Raw genomic sequence first — 25,150 nt, forward strand, 5'->3', positions numbered from 1 at the left:
GCACTGAGATTTCTTTGTGGCTTTAATGTGTATTTCTCTAATGACTAGTAATGTTGAGAATCTTTTCATATACATATTTGCCATCTCTATATCCTTTTAATGAAATGACTCCTCATATCTTTTGCCTGTTTTCTGATTGGATTGTTTGTTCCTTCACTGTTGAGTCTTTAATGTTCTTTGTATGTCCTAGACAGTTATCCTTTGTCAGATACATTGTTTGCAAATATTTCCTACCAGTGTGTAGTATGTCTCTTCACCCTCTCAGTGGGGTCTTTCACAAAAAAGTTTTTAATTTTTATGAAGTCTGACATGTCAATTTCCTTTATAAACTATGATTTTGGTGTCCAGTCTAGGAATCCTTCAGTTAGTCATAGATGTTCCTCTATGTTTTTTTCTAAAATTTTTATAGTTTTAAATTTATATCTATGATCCATATTGAGTTAATTATTAGATAGAGTTTAGATTTTGGTATAGGCTCATTTTTGTGGTTTTTGCCTGTGGACATCTGTTGTTCCAACATCATTGTCAACATGTCACCTTTACTCCATTGAGTTGCCTTAGCACCTTCGGATCAGTTGGACATGTTTATATGGGTCTGTTTTGGGGTTCTCTGTTCTCATCCATTGATGCATAGATCTGTTAATTTGCCACATGATCTTGATTACTGTATTTATAAAATAAGTCTTGAAAGTGAATAGCCTGAATTATTTTATTCTTTTTTTGAAATTATTTAAGCTTTTCTATTAGGGCTTGAAGGCTTTCTCCTAAATATACATGTTTTAGTTGAATCTTGCCTGTACTTTCGAAATATCTTGTTGGTATTTAGATAGAAATAAAATTAAACCTGCATATAAATTTGAGGAGAATTGATATCTTCACAGTATTGAGGTTTCCAATTTGTTAGCATGGTATATTTCTCCATTTATTTAGTTGCTTACTGATTTCTTTCCTCAGCATAGCACGGTTTTGAAGGCATAGTTTTCTATCTGTTTTGTTACAGCTAAGCATTTAAAAAATGATTACAAGTGACATTGTAATATTTAATTTTGGTATCCATGTGTTCAATGCTAGTATGCATAAATGCAATTGAATTTTGTATGTTCATTGTGTATCCTTGCTCATTTCAAGTATTAGCTCCAGGAGTTTTCATCTAGACTCCTTGGCAATATCTATGGAGATAATGGTGTCATCTGCAAAGAGGGGGCAATTTTATTTCTTGCATCCTAATCCATATGCATTTGTTTTCTCTTCTTGGCTTACTGTTCTGGCTGGATCTTCCAGCACAATGTTGAATAAAAGTGGTGAGACCAGACTTTTTGCCTTGTTCTCTCAGTCTTAGGGGAAAGTATCCAGTCTTACACCATCAAATGCCATGTTAGGTGTAGGTTTTTAAGATACCTATTATTAAGTTGGGGAAGTTTTCATCTATTTATATTTTACTGGAAAGTTTTCTCATGATTGGATGTTTACATATGTGCAATATATTTTTTTCCTTTTCCTACATAGATTATCATGATCTTGTGATTTTATTCTTTAGGCTGTTGTGATGGCTGATTATACTGATTGATTTTCAGATATTGAACCATTTTTACATTCCTGGAATAAACACCACTCAGTCATGTTGGAGAATCCTTGTTATATTTTGCTTCTGTTTGCTTTTACTCTGTTAAATTTTTTTTTCTGTTAAAAATTTTTATATCCTTATATATGAGAACTATTATTGGTTTGTTGTTTTCTTTTCTTGCAAAGTTTTTGTCTGGTTTTGGTATCAGGGTATCTTATCTTGGGCTGCCACAGTGAAATATCATACACTGGGCAGCTTAAACAGCCGAGCTATATTTTCTCATAGTTCTGGATGTTGATACCTGATATCAGAAATCAGGCTCTGGTGAGGACTCTCCCTGGCTTACAGACACCTGCCTGCTTCTCACCATTGCTCATATGGCTTCTGCTCAGTGAATGCATGTTGGGAGCAGGAGGGGTTGGGGGTGGGGAGTCTGTTTCTCTTTCTATTCCACTTATGAAGCCACTAATCCTATCAGATTAGCACCTCAGGCTAGGATCTTATTTTATCTTAATTATCACCTAAAAGCCCTGTCTCCACAAACAGTTACATTGAGAGGTAAGGGTTCTTATGAATAGGAATTCGGAGGCAATAATTCAGTCCACAGTGTAGGGTAACTGTAGAGTTATAAAATACATAAGGAGGCTGTCCAACTGCTTCTACTTTCTGGAAGAGACTGGAAAATTGAGGTCCATTTTTTCAAATGCTTGGTAGATGTCTTGGTGCATTCGGGTGGCTGTCTAAGTGTATATAGCAGAATAGCAACACAGATTTACTTCTCACAGTTCTTGAGCCCGGGAAGTCCAAGATCATGGTGCCAGCTGATTGGTGTCTGCTGTGAAGGTGTTCTGTTACGGAGTCAGCACCTTCCTGTTGTCTTGCTCTTCACATGGCAGAAGGGATGGGGGGATGTTCTGAAATCCTTTTGATAAGGGTGCTAGTCCCATTTATGGGGGCTCTGCCCTCAGGATCTGATTACAAACCAAAGGCCCCACTCTAAACATAATCACCTTGGGGGTTCGGTTACAACTTAACGACTTTTGGGGAACAAACATTCTGTCTACATCAGGAGATTTCGCCTTTAAAACCACTTGGACTTGGAGATGCTTTTAGGGAAGTTTTGATAGTTATAAGGCTGTTCAAATGTTCTATTTTATATTCAGTAAGTTGTAGTGGTTTGTGCTTTTTTAAGGAAGCAGCCTGTTTCATGAAAGTCATTAAACTTATATATGCATTTTCTTTGTAGTTTTCCCTTTTTACTTTATATCTGTGGGGTCTCTAGTAATATTTGCTGTTTTATTCCTGATATTAGGTATTTGTATCTTCTACCTCCCTCACTTTTTGTGTCCGTGTTGCTAAATGTTTGTTGGTTTTGTTGATCTTTTCAAAGAATTAGCTTCTGTTTCACTGTTTTTCTCTTGTGTTCTTCTATTTTAAATTTCATTGATTTCTCTTATATTATTATTATTTTGTTATTTATTATTACTATTATTTATTATTATTTACTTATATTAGTTGCCTTCTCTTTGCTTTAGGTTTATTTTACTCTTCCTTTTCTAAGTCCTTCAGATAGAAGTTTGGGTTGCTAATATGAGAGTTCTCCTCTTTTATAATGTGTATTTTTAACACTATTAACTTCCCTCTCTGTACTGCCTCGCTGGATCCTCTAATTTTTGATATCTTGTGTTTTTATCTTCACTCATTTCAATGCATTTTTTCTTCATTTCCCTTAAGAGTTCCTCTTTGATCCACAGATATTTAGAAGTGTGCTGTTTGGTGATTGGTGATGGTCCTATCATTTTTCTCCTAGGAGTTTCTAGTTTGATTCTGAAACCTACAGCAGCTGGAATTGGGTATTTAACACCATAGACTTACTGGCAAACCGGAATTTCTCTACAAGGGATGAACATTCAGACTTACTGCTTTTGGAATCAGAGATTTCTGTTCAGACTATACTAAATCATGTATCTAGAGATAACCCACTTAATTAGCAAACTTTAGGTAAAATATAAATTAACAAAGCATTTCTTTGACCTTGTGGAAAGCTGTTACTGTAGAAAGCATTACGCATAAAGTCTATATTATTATGCGAGTTCACTCATTCAGACTGCTGACTTTATCATCAGTAAAATTTCTAAATATATCTAAACCTAGTGATAGATGTAAAACACATCTAAGAATCCAAAGCCTTGTCTTGAAAGCCAAACATTAAAATCAATTCATTTGACCTCCGCTAGAGGTATTAATTGATTTTTGCTTATTATGTTGTGACTAGTATATGTTTTCTTTTCAAGAAAGCTAGGATTTATTTGGGTTTGATAATAAGAATCAGCACATTAACTATGAGTTGTGACAACCGATCATCTAATAGTTTAGGAAGACAATAATAAATCAAAGTACATGCAAAATCACATTTTTTTTTTCACATAGCATGTATGAGGATGACTTTGCATTAAGCTCCATGTCCCCTGCTCCATGCAATGGTGTATGACACAGTTTCTTTAAATAGAATTTTCTCAAAATTTGTTTAAATACCTGGTTACTTAAGCATGTTTAATTTCAATTACCTGGCAACACCTTGAGTGTGGATCATGTAAATTGTTTAGTGACACATCTCAAATAAACATACCACAGGAAAAGGGAAATAACAGTGACTTTATCAAATAAGCTTGAATAAAAAACTTCAACTTTTTAACTCTGTTCATGTATTTTTTCATGGTTTAGATTATCGGGGTTCCAGCTGCCGTCCTCCATAGTCAGCACGGGATCTATCCTCACGCTGTGGTTCACGACCGACTTCGCGGTGAGCGCCCAAGGCTTCAAAGCCCTGTACGAAGGTAGGACATTACAGTGCTCTGCACACACCTACCGTCCAGTCGGTCTTCTTCTTGCTACTGGGGGCTAAAGATCTTGATGCAAACACAAGCTGCTATTTCAGAGGTGGTTTGATGTTATAAACATTTGGTTTTGTGTAATATATTGATGATTGCAGAACATTGCCTACTATAACTGCCCAACTGTCCAGCGCAAAACACGCATTTATGATTTTCCTTTATGGGAAGTTACTCTTTTGAGTTGGAGAAGTGGTTTCTCCCTTGACGTGGCACAGAGAAGTTTTGAAATTTTTGATTACTAATTCACAGCACTGCTTTTCTGGGAAATATTCACTTTTAACTCAGAAGTGTTTTAAGAATTTAATTCTTAAGGTTTTCACTGGACAATACTATGGCTAATGCTTAAGGAACGAGAATACCATTATGTGAGTTTTTCTTGCAAAAGCTGAAACTTTTAATTGAGAAGATTGTTTTGCTTTGACTGTTTGGTCGGTGTAAGGCATCTGGAGTTTGCGTTTTCAGATTCTGTGCCCAGGAATCCTTTGGAGTCTTGATATTGTTGTACTACTGTTGAATTTAGGGGCGAAAATTTAAAAAAGAGGAAAGAGAATACATCCTTGAGAGAGGAAGGAATAAAGATGATTTCCTTTTGGGAATTCAGTTTTAAGACAAGACTTTACTAATTCTCTCAATGCTGAGGTGCGTCTGTTTTCATCTTGTTTTATAGAGATACTTAAAATTTTCTTTCATGTGTAATACAAAGACTATTATTTTTGACATAAATAAATGCCAGAGCCTGTGAATTGAAAATAGACCGTAGGTAGGGATAGAAGCCAATCCTTGTTTTTAACCTCGGCAACTTAGGATCTTGTTCTGAATTAAGTCACATCTGTACCTGTCTTTGTTTGAATACCTAGGGCACTTGCGGAAAAATCATTCTTTGTGGAAACCTAAGGGTAGAGTGTTCTTTGCACAGATATACAGACTGATCAATTTATCTTTTGATTTCAAGTCTTGGGTGAAGTGATGTTTAGGATTGTTTACTCTTCTGACTCTAATGTCTTTCAGGCCACTGTATTTATATACAAACCAGCATCAGGATATTTAATACACTTAGAAGGTATTTAAGTCTATTACCATCTGGGAATAACTTAATCTTTGGAGAGTAACAAGCTAACTGAAGATTAATAGGTGCTATTAGCTTTAAAATTTGTATATACCTGCCCCTTGTGCATATGCTAACTTCACGTAATTCTTTTGCTCAGCCTTGCAAAAGTGTTTCTAAGGCACCCTATCCTTGCTCCCCTTGAAGCATCATTTGTCCAGTCAACATAACTGATATTTGTTCAGATGGTTGATAATGCTTCAATATTGTAGAAATTTTGGCAATTTCCCTCTCTTTTTTGACAAACTTGGTACTTGAATGTTTGTTACATTTTGCTCAATTTCCTAAGATAAATGTTGTGTAGACTTGGTTGATGTTGAATGATTGCCTCATGAGTAATTCTATCCACTCTTTCTGGGCTCTTTCTGCTGCAATCACTGGTTGTCATGATGGTATATGACACACGATTGGCGAGATTGTCTCTTTTGGAAAAAAAAATATTTATGCATTATTTTTAAAAATGAGAAAAGTAGACCAGGAGTTAAGTGTAACGTGCTTAGTAAAATTGCTGATATGTAGGCATGTTCTTTTTGAAATTTATATTTTAAATAATGACATTATAATATAGTCTGATATTTTCAACTGGATAGAAGCCTTTTGAATGGAATTAAAAACTGCTTTGTCAGCAAAAGCAAAATTGTATGTAATATTTAATATCTCTATTTTGTAAATATTTCTCCATTAGCTTAAAGTTTTCCTGAGAAAATCAATGTGTACTATCTGGAGAAATAAGGTCAATTGTCCTCTCAACAGAGGATTAAGGACTGGAGAATTTATCCAAAAGAGAGTAAAGCTTTCAGTGCAAGCACGGGCTGATTTATCAATAGTCTAATTTGCATAGGAAGTTAGGTATAGCTGTAGGCAATGTCACTGAAAAAAAGTGAAATTTTGTGAAAAATACTGCATATATATTCACACATACTTACTCATATAAAATATAAAGCAGAACCAATGATAATGGTCAGAAAATTATGTAAATTTTTTGGGCGAAGCAGAACACTGAATCCTCTAAGGGATTCAGATTTCCCTGTTTCCCAGGAGTTTTTTATTTTGATGACACTCTCCATCAAGTAATTAATATAAACCAAGTAATATAATAAAATTCTGATGTTTTATCCAAGACCTCTAAAGGAAATTCAATTTAATTTTGATATTAGACAGTAGATCAGCTTGTTCAAAAAATAATATAGTCTTAAATTAGTACTACTTTTTCAGGTTAAAATTAGAATTTATTTAATATTACCAGATGGATGTTCAAATTTTTAATTTAAGTGCATTTGCTTACATTGAAGAAAATCTTTCAAACTTTTAAAGTCTGTCTAAACATGTTAACCTTGATAACAAGTTTAATCCAGGCGCTGAACTTTGTAGTTTTCTGGCAGTAATTTGGAATAGACACTATTTACATAAATTATTATTCATGCATGGAAATATTATACTACATAATGAGTATGAAAACAATAATTTAAAAATTCTAATTAATGCGTTCAGTCATTGAATTTAACCCTGGAAATTAAACGGAAATATTTATAAATTTCACAGTAACATCGCTCATCTACAGTAATTGACTCTCTAAATATGGAGACCTTCAGGATCTTAGTAAATTTATAGCCTGTCAGTAAAATCAACATATTCCAAAACATCCATGCAGAATAAAATTAAAGCTACCAAATTCATAGGGTATTTTGTAACATTACATCTGCTAGTTTCATCATTGAACATTGTTCTTTTTAGTAAACTAAATAATTTGCATATTTTTTTGGTAAATTTATAACAGAAAACTTTGAGACTACACGTAATCTACCATGAACAGATAATTTACCATGACATGGATTACTATCACACCTCCTATATTTGCCTAATATTGAAGTATTGTGTATGTAAAGAACAATTATTCATATATTTCTATTTGCCAACTTTAGTTTGCTAAAAGTTAAAAATACCCCCCCCCCAAAAAAAAGCCTGCCTTACTTATTTCATCAAGATTATGTATGACTTAAGAAAAATATCATTTAGGAGATCATAAAATTGACATGCCAAGGCATGAAAAATATTATGTAATGGCACCCATGACAAGGTGTGGCCCTCACTTTACTTGAGCACAGGGAGAACAAATGAAGTTGGTGATGTGAAAATCTAGACCTGGCCCCAAAACACCTGTCACTCTTTTTATTGTTTTTTTCACTTTTTGAAAGGAGATGCCTCTTTCTTTCTTTCTGTCTTTCTTTTTCTTTAAGATTCCTCTATTTTTTAATGTTTTTTCTTATTTGTGAAAAAGTAAATTAAATGTTAGAAATGCTTATGAATATATCATGAAAACTCCTCAACCTGACCTTTTAGTTATTTGATCTGATGTCTGATTTATTTTTAAATGACTTCTCTTGTGTTACTACATTTTGGCTTTGTTCTGGTAATCATTCAAATGTTTTATTGACTATTTCCTAATTTTTATTTGTTGCTGTTTGAACTTTTTTTCTTCATTAAAATTTTAACATATAGTTTTCACAAATTATTTACCATAGTTAGGTTGACTTTTTAGATATTTTTGCAGGTAAAATAAGTTTTCTTGGACATTGGCTGTGTTTTTTATAATTCTGTATTTTGTATGAGATAGGATTTTTATTATACGATACCATTTACATTTGGGTAGAAAATAACCAACTCTGTGATTCAGATTAATGTATACAATGTGTATTCACTAGAATCAGTAGTTTCCTTGTATGGAACATTTTTCAAAAGTATAGGGCCATCCCATTGATTGGGAACCTAATTTTCTTTGAAGAATTGGCAAAGGTTTCTTATCTATGAGAAAGTAGCTATTTTAAAGCAATCAGAATTAAAATAATATGCATATTTTGACATGGATATTTATATCTGGTGAGGTAGAAGGAAGGCTACACTGGATTCTTGCCTAAGGCAAAACTGATAAATGTTAAGATACTATTATTTTCAAGATTTCTTTAAAAATAGTTGCTGACATAGTAGATGAAAAGGGAAAAATTTCAATGACAAATATAGATAGTCATATATTTTGATCATAAGATGCTGATTTTACACACTCAGCTTATCCCTCATCTTTCCAAGGTTCCATCTTAGAATATACTGGACTTTAATTTTATGCATGCAATGTAAGAATCTGAATGTCAGAATCTATTTGAATGAAACCAATACTGGTGGTATAATGGGGAAGAATTTGACATACTAAACAGTAAAAATTTGCTTGTGGCAGGAAATTGTGTTTCATGTAAAACAGTTCATTAATTGGAATGAGAAAAACAATTGCCCATGAAGCTAGTTTAAGAACTTCCCCTGGGTTATAAAATGCTTTTCTAAAGAAATTGTGCTTTTTCAAGTTTTTTTTTTTTATCTTAAAATTATGCGTTCTACAATTATAACATGATTTTGATTGCTAAGGTATATGCATCTCTGTGGATGGATGACAGATACATACATGATACATACGTGTGTAGGATGGTATGAACTCCTGTATACATTTCCTTATTAAATTCTCACACGATTCCTCTAAGCAAAATAAAGTTGCGTAATATTATCAAGTAGAGAAAGTGAGGTCATAACTCACAGTAATTGAGTTTGCCAAGACCACATAGCTATGGAATTGTGAAAGCAGAGATTAAACACTAGCCTGCCTGTTTCCCAAAGTTGTAATTTGTAACCACTCACCACAGAGCCTCTCATATACTTATGTTTATTTGTTTACACATATGCAGAGGCACTCCATGGCTGTGCGTGCTTATACACGTGTGCAAACAGAGAATTACATTTTTGCAAAAATACATACAGAAATGCATATACATGTGCCTGTACACACATATGTATACTCCAGAGAATGTGTATGTGGTTACGCAAGTTGACACACAGATGTCCTTGTTCATTCTTTTTCTCATTTATTTACTTAGCATTCACTGAGCATCTCCCAGTGACCCAATGTTGAGCTAAGTGATAGGAATACGCAGATGAGAGGGGGAGGTTGCTTCTGAAGCCATAGTGAAGGAGAAAATGGTCCCATTCCAGCAAACATAAAGAGTAGCTGGTGTTTGATAAGGTCAGGCAACGAGGGAAGGCCAGCTGCCCTTGGGGATCGGGTACGGGTCATTACAGAGTCAATGCTTGGGCTCAATCTCAGATACTGTGCTCGAGAAGCTCATGTGGCAAATGCCTTCATGTGTCAGGCACTGAATAGAAGCTCTCCAGAAAGGTCGAAATGGGAGGATCTTTCTGAGTAAGGAAGACTCATGTACAAGACTATGGAGGAAAACCAATTATTGTGTTTAAAAATTCAGAAGCAAGGGGAGGTTGATGGAGGGCTGCCTGGAGGGGGAGATGGCAGGCCTCCGTTCTCCTCAGGCTTCACATGGGCCTGGAGTGCAGCCCCTGTCCCCCCCTCACTCGAGGAGGTCGGGTCATGTGGTTTTATCTGTGGGCTACAGCACTTCCTCTGTGCCATCCTGAAAGAAAGGCTGAATTAATTCCACTGGACTTTTAAATAAACTGTAGCATCTTTGTCTGTGCTTCTATTTTACAATATGTCACTTTTTGGCCTTTAAATCATGGCTGTGGTATCAGAAACCATGCAAGAGAGAGGTGATACGGATCTGGTAAATTCCAAATTCCACAGCACTTTTGCCTTGGGGCCAGCTGGCACTTGGTACAGCATCTTTCCTGCCCTGTCTTCATGTCCCCAAGGGCAGGAATGGGCTCTAAAGGAAAATTGCAGTCCTCGACATTTGTCATCACATGAATATTCAAAACCATTTTTTTGATGAGAAATTACATTTGACCACAATTTGATTTCATCTACTCTTTCTTTCTCTTTTCTCTCCCCTTCAATCCCTAAAAGGAAAACCACTAGTGAGTGACCCCATTAAATGACGTGAATTTGATTTTCCCTCTGGTTAACACATCCTCTCATCCAGAGGTTTCTGAAATAGCACTGAAATGATTTAGAGACAAACAGATGAGGTGGTCCACAATGTGCTCAAGCTGTTCATGTTTAAAAAATAATGGACTTAACACAGGCCGTCGCAATAAGCTTGCAAGAACTTAAAATGGATTAATTTCATTTATTATGCGTTTATGTCATGGATGCAAATGGCCCACATTTTCATGTATTATGTAGGTTTTCACCAGGGAAAAGGGAATCTTGGCTGCAGTGCAGCCCTTTCGTTCTGGGGTTCACTGAGTCATTAACTCCGGGGCTGGGGTGAGGCTTCTGATGGACAGTGTGTTTCTCCTTGGCTGAATATATTTGGCATTTTCCTCTGACACATCCCTCAAGCAGAATTTTCTTTCCTTTAACATGCGTGGATCTGGACTTAGAAAGAGCAGCTAGATTATTACCCTTCAAGCTCAAAGCTTTATTTAGAATGTCAGCACTGATTTATTTCTCCCTTGAAGTGATTATCCAAACTCAACCTGAATTAAAGCGTGGAGCATGAATGACCCACCTGGCAAGAGAGAAAGCTTTCTGACTAAAGAAAGTGATGGTGGAGGAACGGCAGTTAGCTGTCCGTGAGCTGACAGTTGAATGTCATCTTGGGTTTATAACAAGAGATGAGGCTGGAACAAATGGGAACTTTCAGAATCCCTTTGCTTGTGACTATTTAGGTTGTGAGGGTTGATACACCCAGGTAAGGACATGCCTTCACCTTAGAGTGAGCGGAGCTGTTGGCCCTCATATCAGAACTTCTCTACTTCTCTAGGCTCACTTGCCAGAGCTTGAGCTATTTTGGTGTTGTTGTGGTTGTTGTTGTTGTTCTTCATTTGCTCACCTTTTCAGCAACAGGTACGTGAGAACCACCAAGCAATGATTTTAGAATGGCCCTGGAAAATAATTATTGCTGTTAGTAATATCAATGCTAACACTTCCAAAGAGGATAGACATAGGAGGAATATGATTACTTTTTTGAAAGGACAATGTTAAGGCAATCGGCACATAATGGGGAAGAAAAAAAGAGATGCAGACCTCCCAGAAAGAAATGAGTTCAACCAATCTAGCAAGGCGTAGATGTAACCCATGGGCATTGACCATTTGATGAAAGAAGAAAAGATAAAATAAGTGCCCGAGGCAAAACACGTTGCCAGAGGCAAAGCCACGTCCAGTCCAGCTCAACCAAGAGGCTGTCACGTGCTGTTCCAAGATCACAGAGTCTGAGAGTCCACTGAACAGCCATGCCTGTTGGGAGTGTGAATGCATGAGGCCACTTCCATCTGTCCCTATACTATATCTCTGACTTCCTTAATTTGGGGACCATCTCATTTTCTATGAGGCTCTAAAATTACATGCACGATTTTGTGTTGTGTGTGTTTTTCTGTGGAAAACATTTGCCAGACTTGAGCAAGTTCTCAAGAGTTTCATAACTAATGAAAAGGTCAGAATGACTTGTGTAGATTTATGATAAAGCTCCGTTCACCTGCGGCATCAAGTGCTCTTTCATCTGATTTCTATCACTTATCTTATTTCTTATTTTTGTTGTTCTGATTCCATGTTTAAGCAAGAAGCCTTCAGGTTACAATGTGGCGTCACATATAGGCCTGAATTGAGAGAAAAAGGACTGTTATATCAGTGTAAATAGTCTTCTTCCTGTGAATTGCAATTTATTAATTTGGCATTTTGAGTGTATATATATATATATATATATATATATATATATATTAATTAATGTGTATTTACCCCAGAGAGATGGAATCTACTTGTATGCATTAGAAAATCTAGTTTCCAATTCAGTAGAAGTAAATTACTATAAATTCATTAAAATAACACATTCTGCTGTGAGGTCTATTGAGAGAGACTGAGCCAGTTTTTTGCCTTGACAACACGTGCATGCACACGCGCGCACAAATACACACATACTCATTCTATAGCTATGTACGTTTTTCCTTCCAGCATCACCACAAGGAAATCTTTTTTTTTTTTTTCAAAATTCTCACATTATTAAAAAGATTCAGTTAGTTTTAGTCCCGTATGTCCGTTATATATGAAAGGGAGGAAAAGACAGTATAATCCTATCCTGGTAAAACGTGTTTTGAAGCACTTTCATGTGTCTTTATGTGCCGGAGTATCCACATGTCATGTATAGGCATTGCATACACACATGTGTGCTCGTGTGAATATTCAGGGAATTGTAGAGTAGTTGAATTGTTAAAAGCAGCACATTACTGGGCAGCCCCGGTGGTGCAGCGGTTTAGCCCTGTCTGCAGCCCAGGGCGTGATCCTGGAGACCCTGGATCGAATCCCATGTCAGGCTCTCTGCATGGAGCCTGCTTCTCCCTCTGCCTGTGTCTCTGCCTCTCTCTCTCTCTCTGCATCTCTATGAATAAATAAACTAAAAAAAAAAAAAAAAAGCAGCACATTACTTTGGGAAGTAATTGGAATGGGAGGAATTTGGAGGAAGATTTGTTTGATTTCTCTCTATAGTTGTATCATTTAACTTGTCGCAAGGAGCATTGAAAAACTAAATTGCTTCATGAACATCATGAAGCGAGATGATGTGGACATTGTTATTCTTAAGTGAATCTCCTCTGACTCTCACGTCAAGTTGAATGAAGTAGAACCAGGTGATCAAAAGTTCTTCAATGCTATATTGTTGTCAAATGTCTGACTTACTGCCTTTGAAGGCATCCCTGTAGCTGACATGTTTCCATTGTCTGAGAATGAGAAAACAGTGCATCCTCACTAGAAGTCCACGTGCAGAAACAGTAGCCTGTCCAAAGAGGACATGATAAAAAAACAAAGTAATTCCATAGAAAAGGCATCTTCCAAATCATCATTTGGTAACAAGATAAGGATTGGTTAATATTTGTCCTTGGAGGGAGTTCCCAAACCATGAGTAATTGTACTTACATCTCTTAAAATATTTCTTCTTGATTATAATTTAATTTATTCCTTGTACTCCTTCATCCCCCAAGACTTTTTTGTTTGCGATGATTTTTTTAAACCAATCTCTTGTGTCAAAATTCCCTGAGCTTGTAAGAATTTATACAAACAACATTTGGCAATAACTCATCTCAGGTAATCTTTGAAAAATAAAAATTCATCATCATTTAAGATGAAACTTTATGAACAAAAATTATGAGACTGAGTGATTTTTGAATAATGTCTCTTCTTTGGCCGCATGGATCTGTAACGTGTGACTCAATACCGTGGAAATCAGATGATGTCTCTCACCATTGAAAGACTGTCAACCACTAGCTAGCTGTTATTTGGGGACTAGGGATGGAAAACGTTAGGGGAGACTAATTATGTAAATGTATACACGTGGATGAGGGCAGGGATCCTAAGGTCTGGGTGTAATCCAGTTCCCCAATCACAACAAGTGTGCCTCTCCCATGTGTTACACAGGCATTGATTGCATCAGATTCCTTGTAAGATGAAGCAATAGTGGCACCTGCCTCACACAATTGCTGGGAGACTTACAGAAAATTAGCTGCTGCAATTGTTTGGCTCAGTCTCTGGTGTGTAAAAATGTTAACCTCTGCTTCTAGGTCTGCAGATTGGCATGAAAAATGCCCTCAATAGGTATAGTGTGTCCTTATTTCTTCAAACTGTGAATTACATAATATCCTTTTTTAATACTTATGCCCCTCTCTTTTGGGCTAATATCCCCTCTTTGCCACCCTATACTTAGACACCTGAGTCTCTTCGTCTTTTCTATGTAGTGAAAAAAATTGCCAGATGTAGATGATTTTATGATTTTCTTTTTTTTTTTAATTTTTTTTAATTTTTATTTATTTATGATAGTCACACAGAGAGAGAGAGAGAGGCAGAGACACAGGCAGAGGGAGAAGCAGGCTCCATGCACCGGGAGCCCGACGTGGGATTCGATCCCAGGTCTCCAGGATCGCGCCCTGGGCCAAAGGCAGGCGCCAAACCGCTGCGCCACCCAGGGATCCCTGATTTTATGATTTTCTAAGTGAGAATGCAACATATCATTTTATCCCAGCTAAGAGGTTGGGTGGTACTTACTGGTTTTAGGACAAGCTTGGAAATTGTGCACTGTGGTTAGGGTTACTTCTCATTTTTTCTCAAATATCAACTCATGTATGTAGGTATTTTTGTTGTTGTTTGTTCATCATTTTAAAATAACAGGAGTATAGGATAGAGGTCACAGAGGAAAGGCAAAAAGTACTTTTTTTTTTTTTTTTTACAGTTGCTGCTGGTTATAGTTGGTTAGTCTGAGGTAACACAAGGAAGAGATGTGAAAGAATAAGGTTGATTTGGATTATGAAAAGAAAAAAAAATAGGCATACATTGAAACCAGAAGGATCCAAGAATGCTGGAAATGCACGTGAAATATTTAAATTAGAACAAAAATATTACAACGTGACAGATATATCAAAATCATTTTAGTTAAGATAGAGAAACCTCCCCTCCTCAGATACTTTTGTGAAAGATATATATGTTACATTAAATATAATCAGTCTGTAGCTATATGTAAAACTTCATATTTAAACAATGCTTCACACTCTGATGTATGGTTGAATAAACACCAAATATGCATCCATATGATAAAAAGAGATATAAATGTTTATCTGCAGAGTTCTTAAATCAGTCTACAGGAGATTCAGAATTCATTTCCATTCCTGACTTTGCATTTAGATGTAAATTTATTATCATTTCTGATATCCTTGCTACCTAAGGTTGACGGGTCACTGAATGTCAAACAGGCATCTGGTTGCTAAATCTAAGCATATTTTTCAAAGGGTATGTTAGTCTAAAAAGTTTCCAAACTTATTGGGTGGTTTCTTCATTTTTATTGCTTCTTTAAATGTAGTCAGAAAATGGTAATCTACAATGTCTTCTGAATAATAGATATAATGGCGACCTCTATAGAATTTATATTTCAAGAGATAGTCCATTATGGGTTTATTCTTAGTTTCAGCAAAATGAGGCACTGATTCTATTACTTGAAATAGCATTATATAGAGTTGTACCATCAGTTGGTGCATTTTCTATATTTTTAGGACAGCTTTAGATTTATAGAAAATCACTCATCTCTTATTATTTTAAATGCTTATGTCACCTCTCATTCCTTGGTGCTAATCAGAGGGGCATAGACCTAAATAGGAAATATCTTTGATCGTGTTCAAGCGATCTTTGATCAAAGATGAGAATTCAGAGGCAAAATTTAGCTTATGAATCATGAAAACTAATAATTTTGTCTTGTATTTGTGTTCTCCCAAAGCTTTTCTCTAAGAATTGGTTATGGAAACTCTTGTGCTGCTCAAGTACCCATTTCATGACAGTAGAGGATGAAATGCCCTTTCTAGACAGCCTCCGTGTTTGTTTTAACTAACTTCCTTGCAGACGTTCTTGACATTGGTTCTTACAAAATGTAACCTTATATTTCTTTCATATCCTCAGAGAGAAAAAGTATCATTAAAAAAAAAAAAAAAAAGAGTGGCCTGGGCCTGTCAACTTACAACATTAACTTATACACATCCCATTAAGCTTTTGTAGTCATTTTAATCAAAAACATCTCTAAGTTTTCATTTTTTTTAAATCAGGCCTATATTTTTCCTAAAATATGTTTTTAAATATTAGAATAACGGAATGGAAAGCTCCATTTGGGAAGAGAGGAGGGTGGGTGAGTAGACAGCTGGTGTGTGGGGGACACTGCAATTTCCTCCTGCAGTTCTGCCCAAGTGTAGGAGGGTAACAAATGGGAGATTTTGTGCAGGAATAAGATGCCGAACAATTTCAGCTTTGGATGCGTTATCCATCTTAACTCATAAAAATGGGATTTTAACATTCCACGTCTTATTTTTCATTTTTGAAGACTTTCACACTTGCTCAAAACCTTCCCATATGGCACAATTCTGACATGTGTATCAAAATTTACGTATTTACTTGACTCTTTTTTGGAAGAGAAGTTGATATGCATGAATCATAAGAACAGTGATAATGAATTATTTTTTATATTAAGTTCACCAAGTCAGAGGAACTAGCTGGCATGTGTTTATAATTAATCCATATACATTTACTACCAAAGTTCATGAAAAGTTAAGTGAAGTATCATTGCATTTGTAAACTGCCCTATAAAATACAGACGATTTGTACTTTGAAGCATAAACAGTGAACAGAATACAACATTACAATGGGAATACAGCACTAACTTTACAACATATTTTAGGCAGTATTCTAACCACAGACAATGCAGTTATTTTGGTTTTCAACAGCTTCAGTACAAGATCCCATCTAGCAGGTCAAGCCACATCTATGCAGCTCTGCTGCTACAGTGTGAACGCAGCCCTACACCATGGTTGCATGAATGAGCATACGTGTGTTCCAGTAAAACTTTATTTACAAATACAGGTGGCCATTGTGTGGGACCCCAGCCCTAAAGCCAGAGCTCTTTCCTTCTTCCAGAAGCCTGATATGCTGTCCCTTTTTTGGTGGTTTGGCTTCATAATTCAACCCGCCCTCTAAATACGCAGTAGAAAAAGTCAGTGACCCTTCCTAAGGGCCACCTACGAAGGCCAAGCTTGTCGTTCGGCTGTGGCTGACAGCAAAATCTCGTGAGTCTCTTGACTCAAACACCTGGAGACTCAGGGCTTTAGGAAATTAAATCATTTTGAAGTTGGCGATTAACAAATTGTCTGCTGACGCTTTCCACAGACCTTGTTTAAATTTTCGCCTTTGTATTTCATGTGTAAGATGTGGCCAGTGAGGGCATTGACATTTGATTATGTGCATCCAGGGTGGGCTTCCCGAGTTTCCTTTCTAATGTCTTTTTTTTTAATTTTTAAATTTATTTATGATAATCACAGAGAGAGAGAGAGAGAGAGAGAGAGAGAGAGAGAGAGGCAGAGACACAGGCAGAGGGAGAAGCAGGCTCCATGCAGGGAGCCCGATGTGGGATTCAATCCCGGGTCTCCAGGATCGCGCCCTAGGCCAAAGGCAGGCGCTAAACCGCTGCACCACCCAGGGATCCCCTGAATTTCCTTTCTGTGTGTCCTTTCTTCTCAGAAGCTCCCAGGTCCACAGGAATTGCACTTTGATTTCAACCCCAAAAGCACTCCTTAAACTTCTTCATCTGAAACGAGAGGTCCACTCATCAGACCTTGACTTGCAACCCATCCATGCCTAGGATACAGCTAGCAGGAGACGTAGGAGAAAGGGGTGGCTGTGAGATACGATTTCTATGTGGTGAGGGGAGCAGTTGAGTCTTCAAAATAATTTTCATAGAACATCTATTTGTCCTTCACATTTCCCGACATCCTGTCATTTTGAATGTGGTGAATTAACAACTGGAGGCTCAGTGGTGAATGTTGTTTATAATGTTTAGAATCGGACTCTCTGAGGACAAATGCACTACAAGAGTCGCTTGAACCATTTGGAAAGGGTTTGGAGCACTTTACAGTATAAAACTGTGCCAGTGGAAAAATCCTACTCAGCATAACTAAATTGTAATATGTGTACTATTATGCTCACTGCCATCTGACAGCTGTTTGGTTCCTCTGTGAAATGAATTAGTGCTGTCATTTTCCTAATAGACCAAAAATAAAATTGCTGGCATTGTTTCCAAGCAGCCAGTTCTAACAGAAGCCAGTCTGAATGAATTGCCCTCTCCCTGGTCACAGTCATGTGTGTTACAGGACAGGCTATCAGAACATAAGGCATTACTCAGAATACTAATTGAGGGAAGCAAAACACTTCTCAGAGCGAGTATTACTTAGGACTGACTCAAAATAACCACGGATGCTTCTGATCCATTGAGTGGCTCCCTTCGAAGGTGACTGTCAAGGCATGCGTTGCTCTGGCTCGGAGTATTTGTAATCACTCACCAAACTCAAATACCCCTAAAGCATCTTTTAGGCTGGTGCTAACTCTAAGGATGGTTTTGTGAAAAAAGTGTCCTGTCTCGTGGCGCTTGAGGAGAAGGGTTATGTGTCTTGTGTGGGGATGATACAATGCTACTCAAAGCCATGTCTTTCTTCTTGACTGTCAGCAGCATCAACAAAAACCCTAATGTTTTAACATAATTGTGAATCCAGGTTGATTGTTTCCGGCACTTATAATTATACACTGAGCTACTAGGTGTTTTACGTGGTCTCGTTTTACACTTTAAGACACACTCACACGGATGGGAATTAAAATCCCCATTTGGCAAATGAGGAACTGAAGGTCAGCAATGTGTTTGTGCTCACACAGCTAGTAGGGGGCTGCTGCTGGAATTTAAATCATTCCTACTTTTAGACAATTGAGAAGCAAAAGGCTACTAAGGCTGAAAATAGATGGCAAACCCTTTGGTCTATGAGGATAACTATAATTTCCCTTTCCACATCTTTTTTTCCCCCCCCAAAGCTAAACATTTCCAGTGCATGCAAAACCTTTGCTTTGCATAAATAATAGTCCAAAACCCTCCTTTGAATAAAACACATTGGGTTGTACATGCCAGACATTAGCTGACTGATGGGGAGTGTAGTGGTCTAGGATTCCCCCCCCCCTTTTTTTAAGATTTTATTATTTTAATTTTGATTTTATTTTTTAAAGATTTTATTTATTTATTTGTGAGAGACACACAGAGAGAGAGTCCTCTCTGAGCAGGGAGCCTAACACAGGGCTCAACCTCAGGACACTGTGATCATGACCTGAGCCAAAGGCAAATGCTTAACTGACTGAGGCACCCAGGTGCCCCTAAGATTTTCTTTATTCATAAGATACACACAGAGAGAGGCAGAGACACAGGCAGAGGGAGAGGCAAGCTCCCTGCAGGGAGCCCGATGTGGGACTCGATCCCGGGACTCCAGGATCACGCCCTGAGGCAAAGGCAGATGTTCAATCACTGAGGCACCAGGTGCTCCCCTCCCCTTTTCTCAATAATACACTTCTTTTAGTGCAGCATTGATAGGACAAGCAAATGGCACAGCAGTTATGTTTCATGGGCTCTGGAGTAGATAACCTGTGTTTGAACCTCAATTTTATTACATTCTGTTGACCCTTGGGGAAATTACTGAACCCCTTTGTGCCTGAGTTTCCACATTTTAGAACGGAGATGATAGAATTAATGGCTTCATAGGCCATTTGGAAGAATTGCATGGGTGAATTAAATGTAAGCTGCTTACCAGTGTGCCTGGTCCAGAGTGAGTGCCAGCCGTCATTATTACCGGCTTAATGGGTAGTGCCAGAAGGTTCTTGGTTTAGGTTCTGCTTACAGCTATTCAAATTCAATTTATATTTAACAATATTAACCATAATAATATTAAACATAATCCAAATGGATTTTAAACAAGAATAGGATAATATAAATAAAACATAGTATCAGTACGAGTACAATGTACATGCAAGTAATGCAAATAGTACAATAGAAACGTTAATCATGAGTTTAATGTAAATTCCTGTCTTACTACACTAAAAGTCAACTGGGTTTTAAATTCTTTATATTTAAAGATAGGAAACGTCACCTTTATAAACTTATTTTCCCCATTCACACTTTCTCATCACTAAATACATGCCTGGGCTCTATAGCAATTTTTGCATAAACATGTTTCATGCAAAACACATGCATAGGATTTTAATAAATGTTAGACTGAAAGTGAAATAATTGGAAATAAACAGTATTAAATAATGTTAAACGACTTTCTTGAGAAGATGGTAAAGCTAAAGTTAAAGGTGGTACTGAAGAAACATCTTTACTATTCCCATGACCATCTGGTTTCTTAGAGGGACCTTTTGTGAACAGTGTTTCTCAAACATGATTGGACATAGAAGTTAATTTTCATGGAGTATCTCATGAGGTTGGAGGCCTTGGAACACCTGTTTGAGGGGGGAAACGTGCTCTAAACCCTCCCCAACTCTTTCCTAGTTTCCCGGGTCATCCTCAGGAACCCCAACCCTATTCATTCCTGTATCAGCCGAATGCATGCCTCATGACTGCCCTGTATTGATGCTCGCTGATAAATGTCACCTGTGCGTGGTCAGGTTGGTGTTGGTATGAGATGTGGGACATCTTGGTGGGGTTTTGTTTGCTTCCTCTGCTCTGCACATGGAGACCATCATTGTTGAACTCACTTCCCATCTACATACTTCTTCCCTGGGTTCTTCTCCACAAATAGAAAAAAAATGGAGCTGTTCACACGTTAAAGAGACCTTTCTAGTAAATGTCTTAAACAATGCACTCACTGGGCAGCTCTTTTACTGGGGCTGGAAGAAGCCAGAGTTTCTGAGCACAGCCTTCGGGTGTTCCCGCATTCTGACTCCTGGTGGGACGGGCCCTACCCAGGTAATAGGGACTCTGAGCATTTCATCAGACAGACAGTGAAGCTGAAGAGAAGAATTGCTCAATGAGATGTGGCTTGGGTCTAGTCACATCAGATTGCACAATGATCATTTCAGGAAAGATACAGTATAAATAAAGACAGTGTAAGTAGTAACTAAAATATGACATGAATAATGAGAAAAAAGACTATAATTGTTATAGCAGTGTGACTAAAATGTGAAAGGGGTCATTTACATATATTAAGTGATAGAGGCTAATGAGTTAAAAATCTACTTTAATCACCCATGACTGTATCATCATTTTGAAAAGAAAACTTAATTTCCTTTTGCTAATGATATATAAAGGGGAAAGATTTTCACATAAACACCTGTTTTTATTAATCCATTTTAGAGAAATATAAAAGCCCTATAACCAGGAATGAATTTATCAGGTATATTCACTCGGAATGTGGAATATTACATTGCTTAAAGGGCATTTACAGCACCTGAAGTAGAAAATTATGTGAAATTTAAGTTAGCCCTGAAGGTCACTTCCACACTGTCACAGATTGCCAGTATTAAAGTTGACAGAATAGAAACACACATTTATTATATTGGGCCCTTCATGAAATTAATACTTTTTATTCTCCAAATATGTATTGACCAACTATTATATGCTACACATTTTCTGGGGCTTAGATACACAACATTTAACAAAGCAGAGCAAAATCCCAGGGCTCATGGGTCTTAACTCTAATGGAAGGAGCCATATCATAAACAATTGTGTAATTGAAATATATGGTACATTACATGCTGCCAGGTGCTATGTGAAAAAGTATACATCAGGGAAGGAGTAAAGGGTTGTCAGCCTAGGGGATTGCGTTGCAATGTTAAATAGAGTGTTTAGCAAAGCTTTTCACTGGGAGAGAGGTGAAAGGTACATTCTGGGAAGCAATAAGAACAGGTGAACAGCTGGGGCAGAGTGTTTATGGTTAGTTCTGGAGATATTTCCACATTGGGATTAGTGGCATTTACTAATTGAATAAATGGTAAGGTATGAGAAATGAGGAGTTAGTGATAACTCCAAGGTTCTGGAGGTGGAGAGCATGACCAAAAGATGACATTAAGGTTAATAACAGGTTGAGCACGGGGATCAAGGGTTGAGTTGTAGGCAGGGTGAATGCAGGTACCAATCATACATCCAAAGGCTGATGTCATGTGGGGCTGGATCTGCAAATGGGAAGTGAAGAGAGAGGAGCAGGATGGAGATGGAAGTGTTAGAGCTGCCAGGCATAGGATGAGGTCATCAACGAGGAAGAGGAACATGAAGTGAAGAGGTCAAGCCACTGTATCTTGGTTACTCCAGGGTTTAGATACCAGGGAGACAAGAAGAGCCAATAAGTACAGATGATGGAGGAGCAGGAAAGAAATGTAAATGCAGGTGAGAGCGTAGGATGTTGGAGGCAGAGAGTTTTAGAGAAGTATCTGTGTTTGGTGTGACCAAGTCCTATGACCACGGGAGTAATTCATGATGAAGGATAGAAGGCCAGGTGGTCAGAGGACCGGAGGCTGAGGACCCAGGAACCTGGGGGTTGGAAGGACTATTTGCAAGGTTAGGGAAGCCACCAAGAATCATAGCATATCATGAGACTGGTGGTCTCATCCTCAAACTGTTTTTACTTTATAAAACGTCATTTCCTTAACTTCCATGTACATCACAGTGCAAACTTAGTGATGTATTAACGTTCAGGTTTTAATGCAACAAAAGTAAATTTCAGTTTAAGAATCATCTCTTGTTAAAATACTTTTTTTTTTTTTTTTTTTAGGATTTTATTTATTTATTCATCAGAGACACAGAGAGAGAGGCAGAGACCCAGGCAGAGGGAGAAGCAGGCTCCACACAGGGAGCCCGATGTGGGACTTGATCCTGGGTCTCCAGGATCAGGCCCTGGGCTGAAGGCAGGCACTAAACCACTGAGCCACCCAGGCTGCCCTAAAATACTTTTCGAATACAAACCTTAAAATATTCTGGAGACAAAGCCATGATGTTGGTCTTCTGCCCCTAGCATGTAACTGCCCCCAAACGGGCCCCTGATAAATGCGTGCTTGGTCCGGTTCTCCTGCAGTTAAGTGAAAATTGTAGTTCAAGTGACCTGATAATCTTTTGAAAGCATTTACTCATGAAGATGTTTCTTAAAAAAAAAAAAAAAAAAAGGAAGAAAGAAAGGAAGGAGGAAACACCACCCTCTCTCAGACCTCTTAGAAAAAAGTGTCCATTAAAAAAAAATGTGAGATAAAAGGCAAATTAGTCTGAACCAGCCTAAATTATGGGTTACATTAACTTTAAAGTCATCGAGACCGTGGGTCAGTCTGGATTCTGGCCACTGTTCAGTTCCCGCGGCTCTGATGAAAGTGGTTGCTGGCGGGGTTGGCCTCCCGCTCGCCCGGAAGGCGCAGCCAGGGCAGCTTCTACTGACTTCTATTCTCCTGGGCCTGCGGTGTCGCTGAATATGAGAATTTACTGGAACAAACGGGTCACCGAGATCCCCACGCACACGCAGGGGGACAGGCGCGTGCCCCCTAGAGCCGCAGGCCCGGCGGGGAAGGGCCCGCACGCTTGTAGCCACGTGTAAAACAGTTTTCCGTGGGACCAGGAACTGAGAAATCCAGTTGGACTGAATCTGGCTTATTTTACTTCGCAGGACCAGGGAGCCGTAACTTCTTCCAAGTTCACACATTTGCAACTTCTTTCCTTCCAAATGGCTTCGTCTCTGGCTTGTATTTAATTCTGTAATTGCTTCCGTACCCACGGCTACCCTCTTCTCAAATATGAATTATTGTGGAACAGAGACCATGTTCTACTTTAATTTACTCATCTTTAAATCTCTGTTTTGGCCCTGAGACGGAATGCCGAGGTGACTCACAGATATGTCCGTCTACCTCCACTAGATGGTGTGGAAAGTCAACTCGGAAGGAGGCCTCCCCAGCTTGGCGCTGAAGGCCCGGTGCGGGGCTGCGGGGGGCAGCGGGAGGGCGGGCCCCGCTCCCCAGCCGTGCTCAGGGCCGGCCGGACGGTCCCGGTGAACCTCGAGCGCCCGTCTGCCCCTCACCCGGTCACCTGGCAGACTAGGGTGACCGGCCTCCTGGAAGCACGTGCCCCTCCTGGAGATAGGCTCATCTCACAGAGGAGCAGAGCCCGACGTCCAAAACGCGCCTGCCAACGGGCCACCTTCTAATGAGACACAGAGTTGTCACAGGGTCTCAGACCCTCACTCGTCCCACGTTGGTGGACGGTCACATGTGGGGAAGATGCATCATTTTTACAGGAGGGCCAGGAAGGGGTGCCGTTTATTCTCTGACAAATATTTACCAAGTGTCTGTTCTAAAGAAAGAATAGGGGATCCCTGGGTGGTTCAGCGGTTCAGCGCCTGCATTTGGCCCAGGGCATGACCCCGGGGTCCCAGGATCGAGTCCCACGTCGGGCTCCCTGCATGGAGCCTGCTTCTCCCTCTGCCTGGGTCTCTGCCTCTCCCTCTCTCTCATAAATAAATAAATAAATAAATAAATAAATAAATAAATAAATAAATCTTAAAAAAAATGAAGAAAGTATAAAGGGTGAGGGTGAGCTCATGCCATCTTGGCAGCGGTGGTCGCCAAGGTCGGGCGTCCATGAAGAGCACAGCATTGAGTAGCTTACATTTAAAGGTAATATTTCCAATGGAGCGGAGGTGGAAAAGCAGCCAGAGAAGCAGCAAGAACCAAACCAAACTAAACGTGTTTCCTCATGGGGGAGGCGGGTATTGGCCATCTGCACATGCCCCACCACTGTTCCGAGGGAAGGTTCCCCAGTAGCTGTGGCGGGGGTCATGCCATTGCCCCTTCGGTATTTCTAGCTCGTTGCTGTGATGGTTTCTCCTTGTGGAATCGTCCTCATCCGCAGCAGGCACGGCACCCTTAGCACACGGGGCCTGAGGCCGTCCTCACACCTCCCCAGGGACAGCTCCTGTGGGCCGCTGCCCAGAAACATCCGGGCAAACTGGAATCCGTGCTGCGTAAGTCAAGTGCCCGATCCCACGGGACCGAGGAAGGGCAGAGCTGGGAGTCAGCTTCCCAGGTCAGTCCCCAAAATCCAAAGATGTACAAAGCTGGAGACTAGATTTTGTAGCCTGGGCTACATAGAACTTGGGAGGCTCTTTTTAAGGCAAACAGCACAAGGTCGTGATTATAAAATCGAATTTTTGGGAAAAGTTGCAAGCAACTTATAAAATTTAAAATACAAATAAACAGCACAGGCACCACGAAGAAAGACACGTGCAGAAAAAACAATATTTTTAAACTTCTTGACTCAACTGCGCAATGTTCTTTCCCTC

The 25,150-nt window shown here is 38.6% G+C and overlaps 1 protein-coding gene across 1 annotated transcript in view; it reads left to right on the forward strand.

The window, feature by feature from the left end:
- CSMD1 (CUB and Sushi multiple domains 1) overlaps positions 1-25,150 on the forward strand; it is a 1,869,137-nt gene that overhangs the window by 556,551 nt on the left and 1,287,436 nt on the right. Inside the window, exon 3 of the mRNA XM_049095299.1 lies at positions 4,289-4,401. Within this exon, the coding sequence (XP_048951256.1) occupies positions 4,289-4,401 (113 nt within the window). The remainder of the gene's footprint in view (positions 1-4,288; positions 4,402-25,150) is intronic.

The sequence above is a fragment of the Canis lupus genome, chromosome 16 (genome assembly GCF_003254725.2).
Source record: "Canis lupus dingo isolate Sandy chromosome 16, ASM325472v2, whole genome shotgun sequence".
Lineage (NCBI taxonomy): Eukaryota > Metazoa > Chordata > Mammalia > Carnivora > Canidae > Canis > Canis lupus.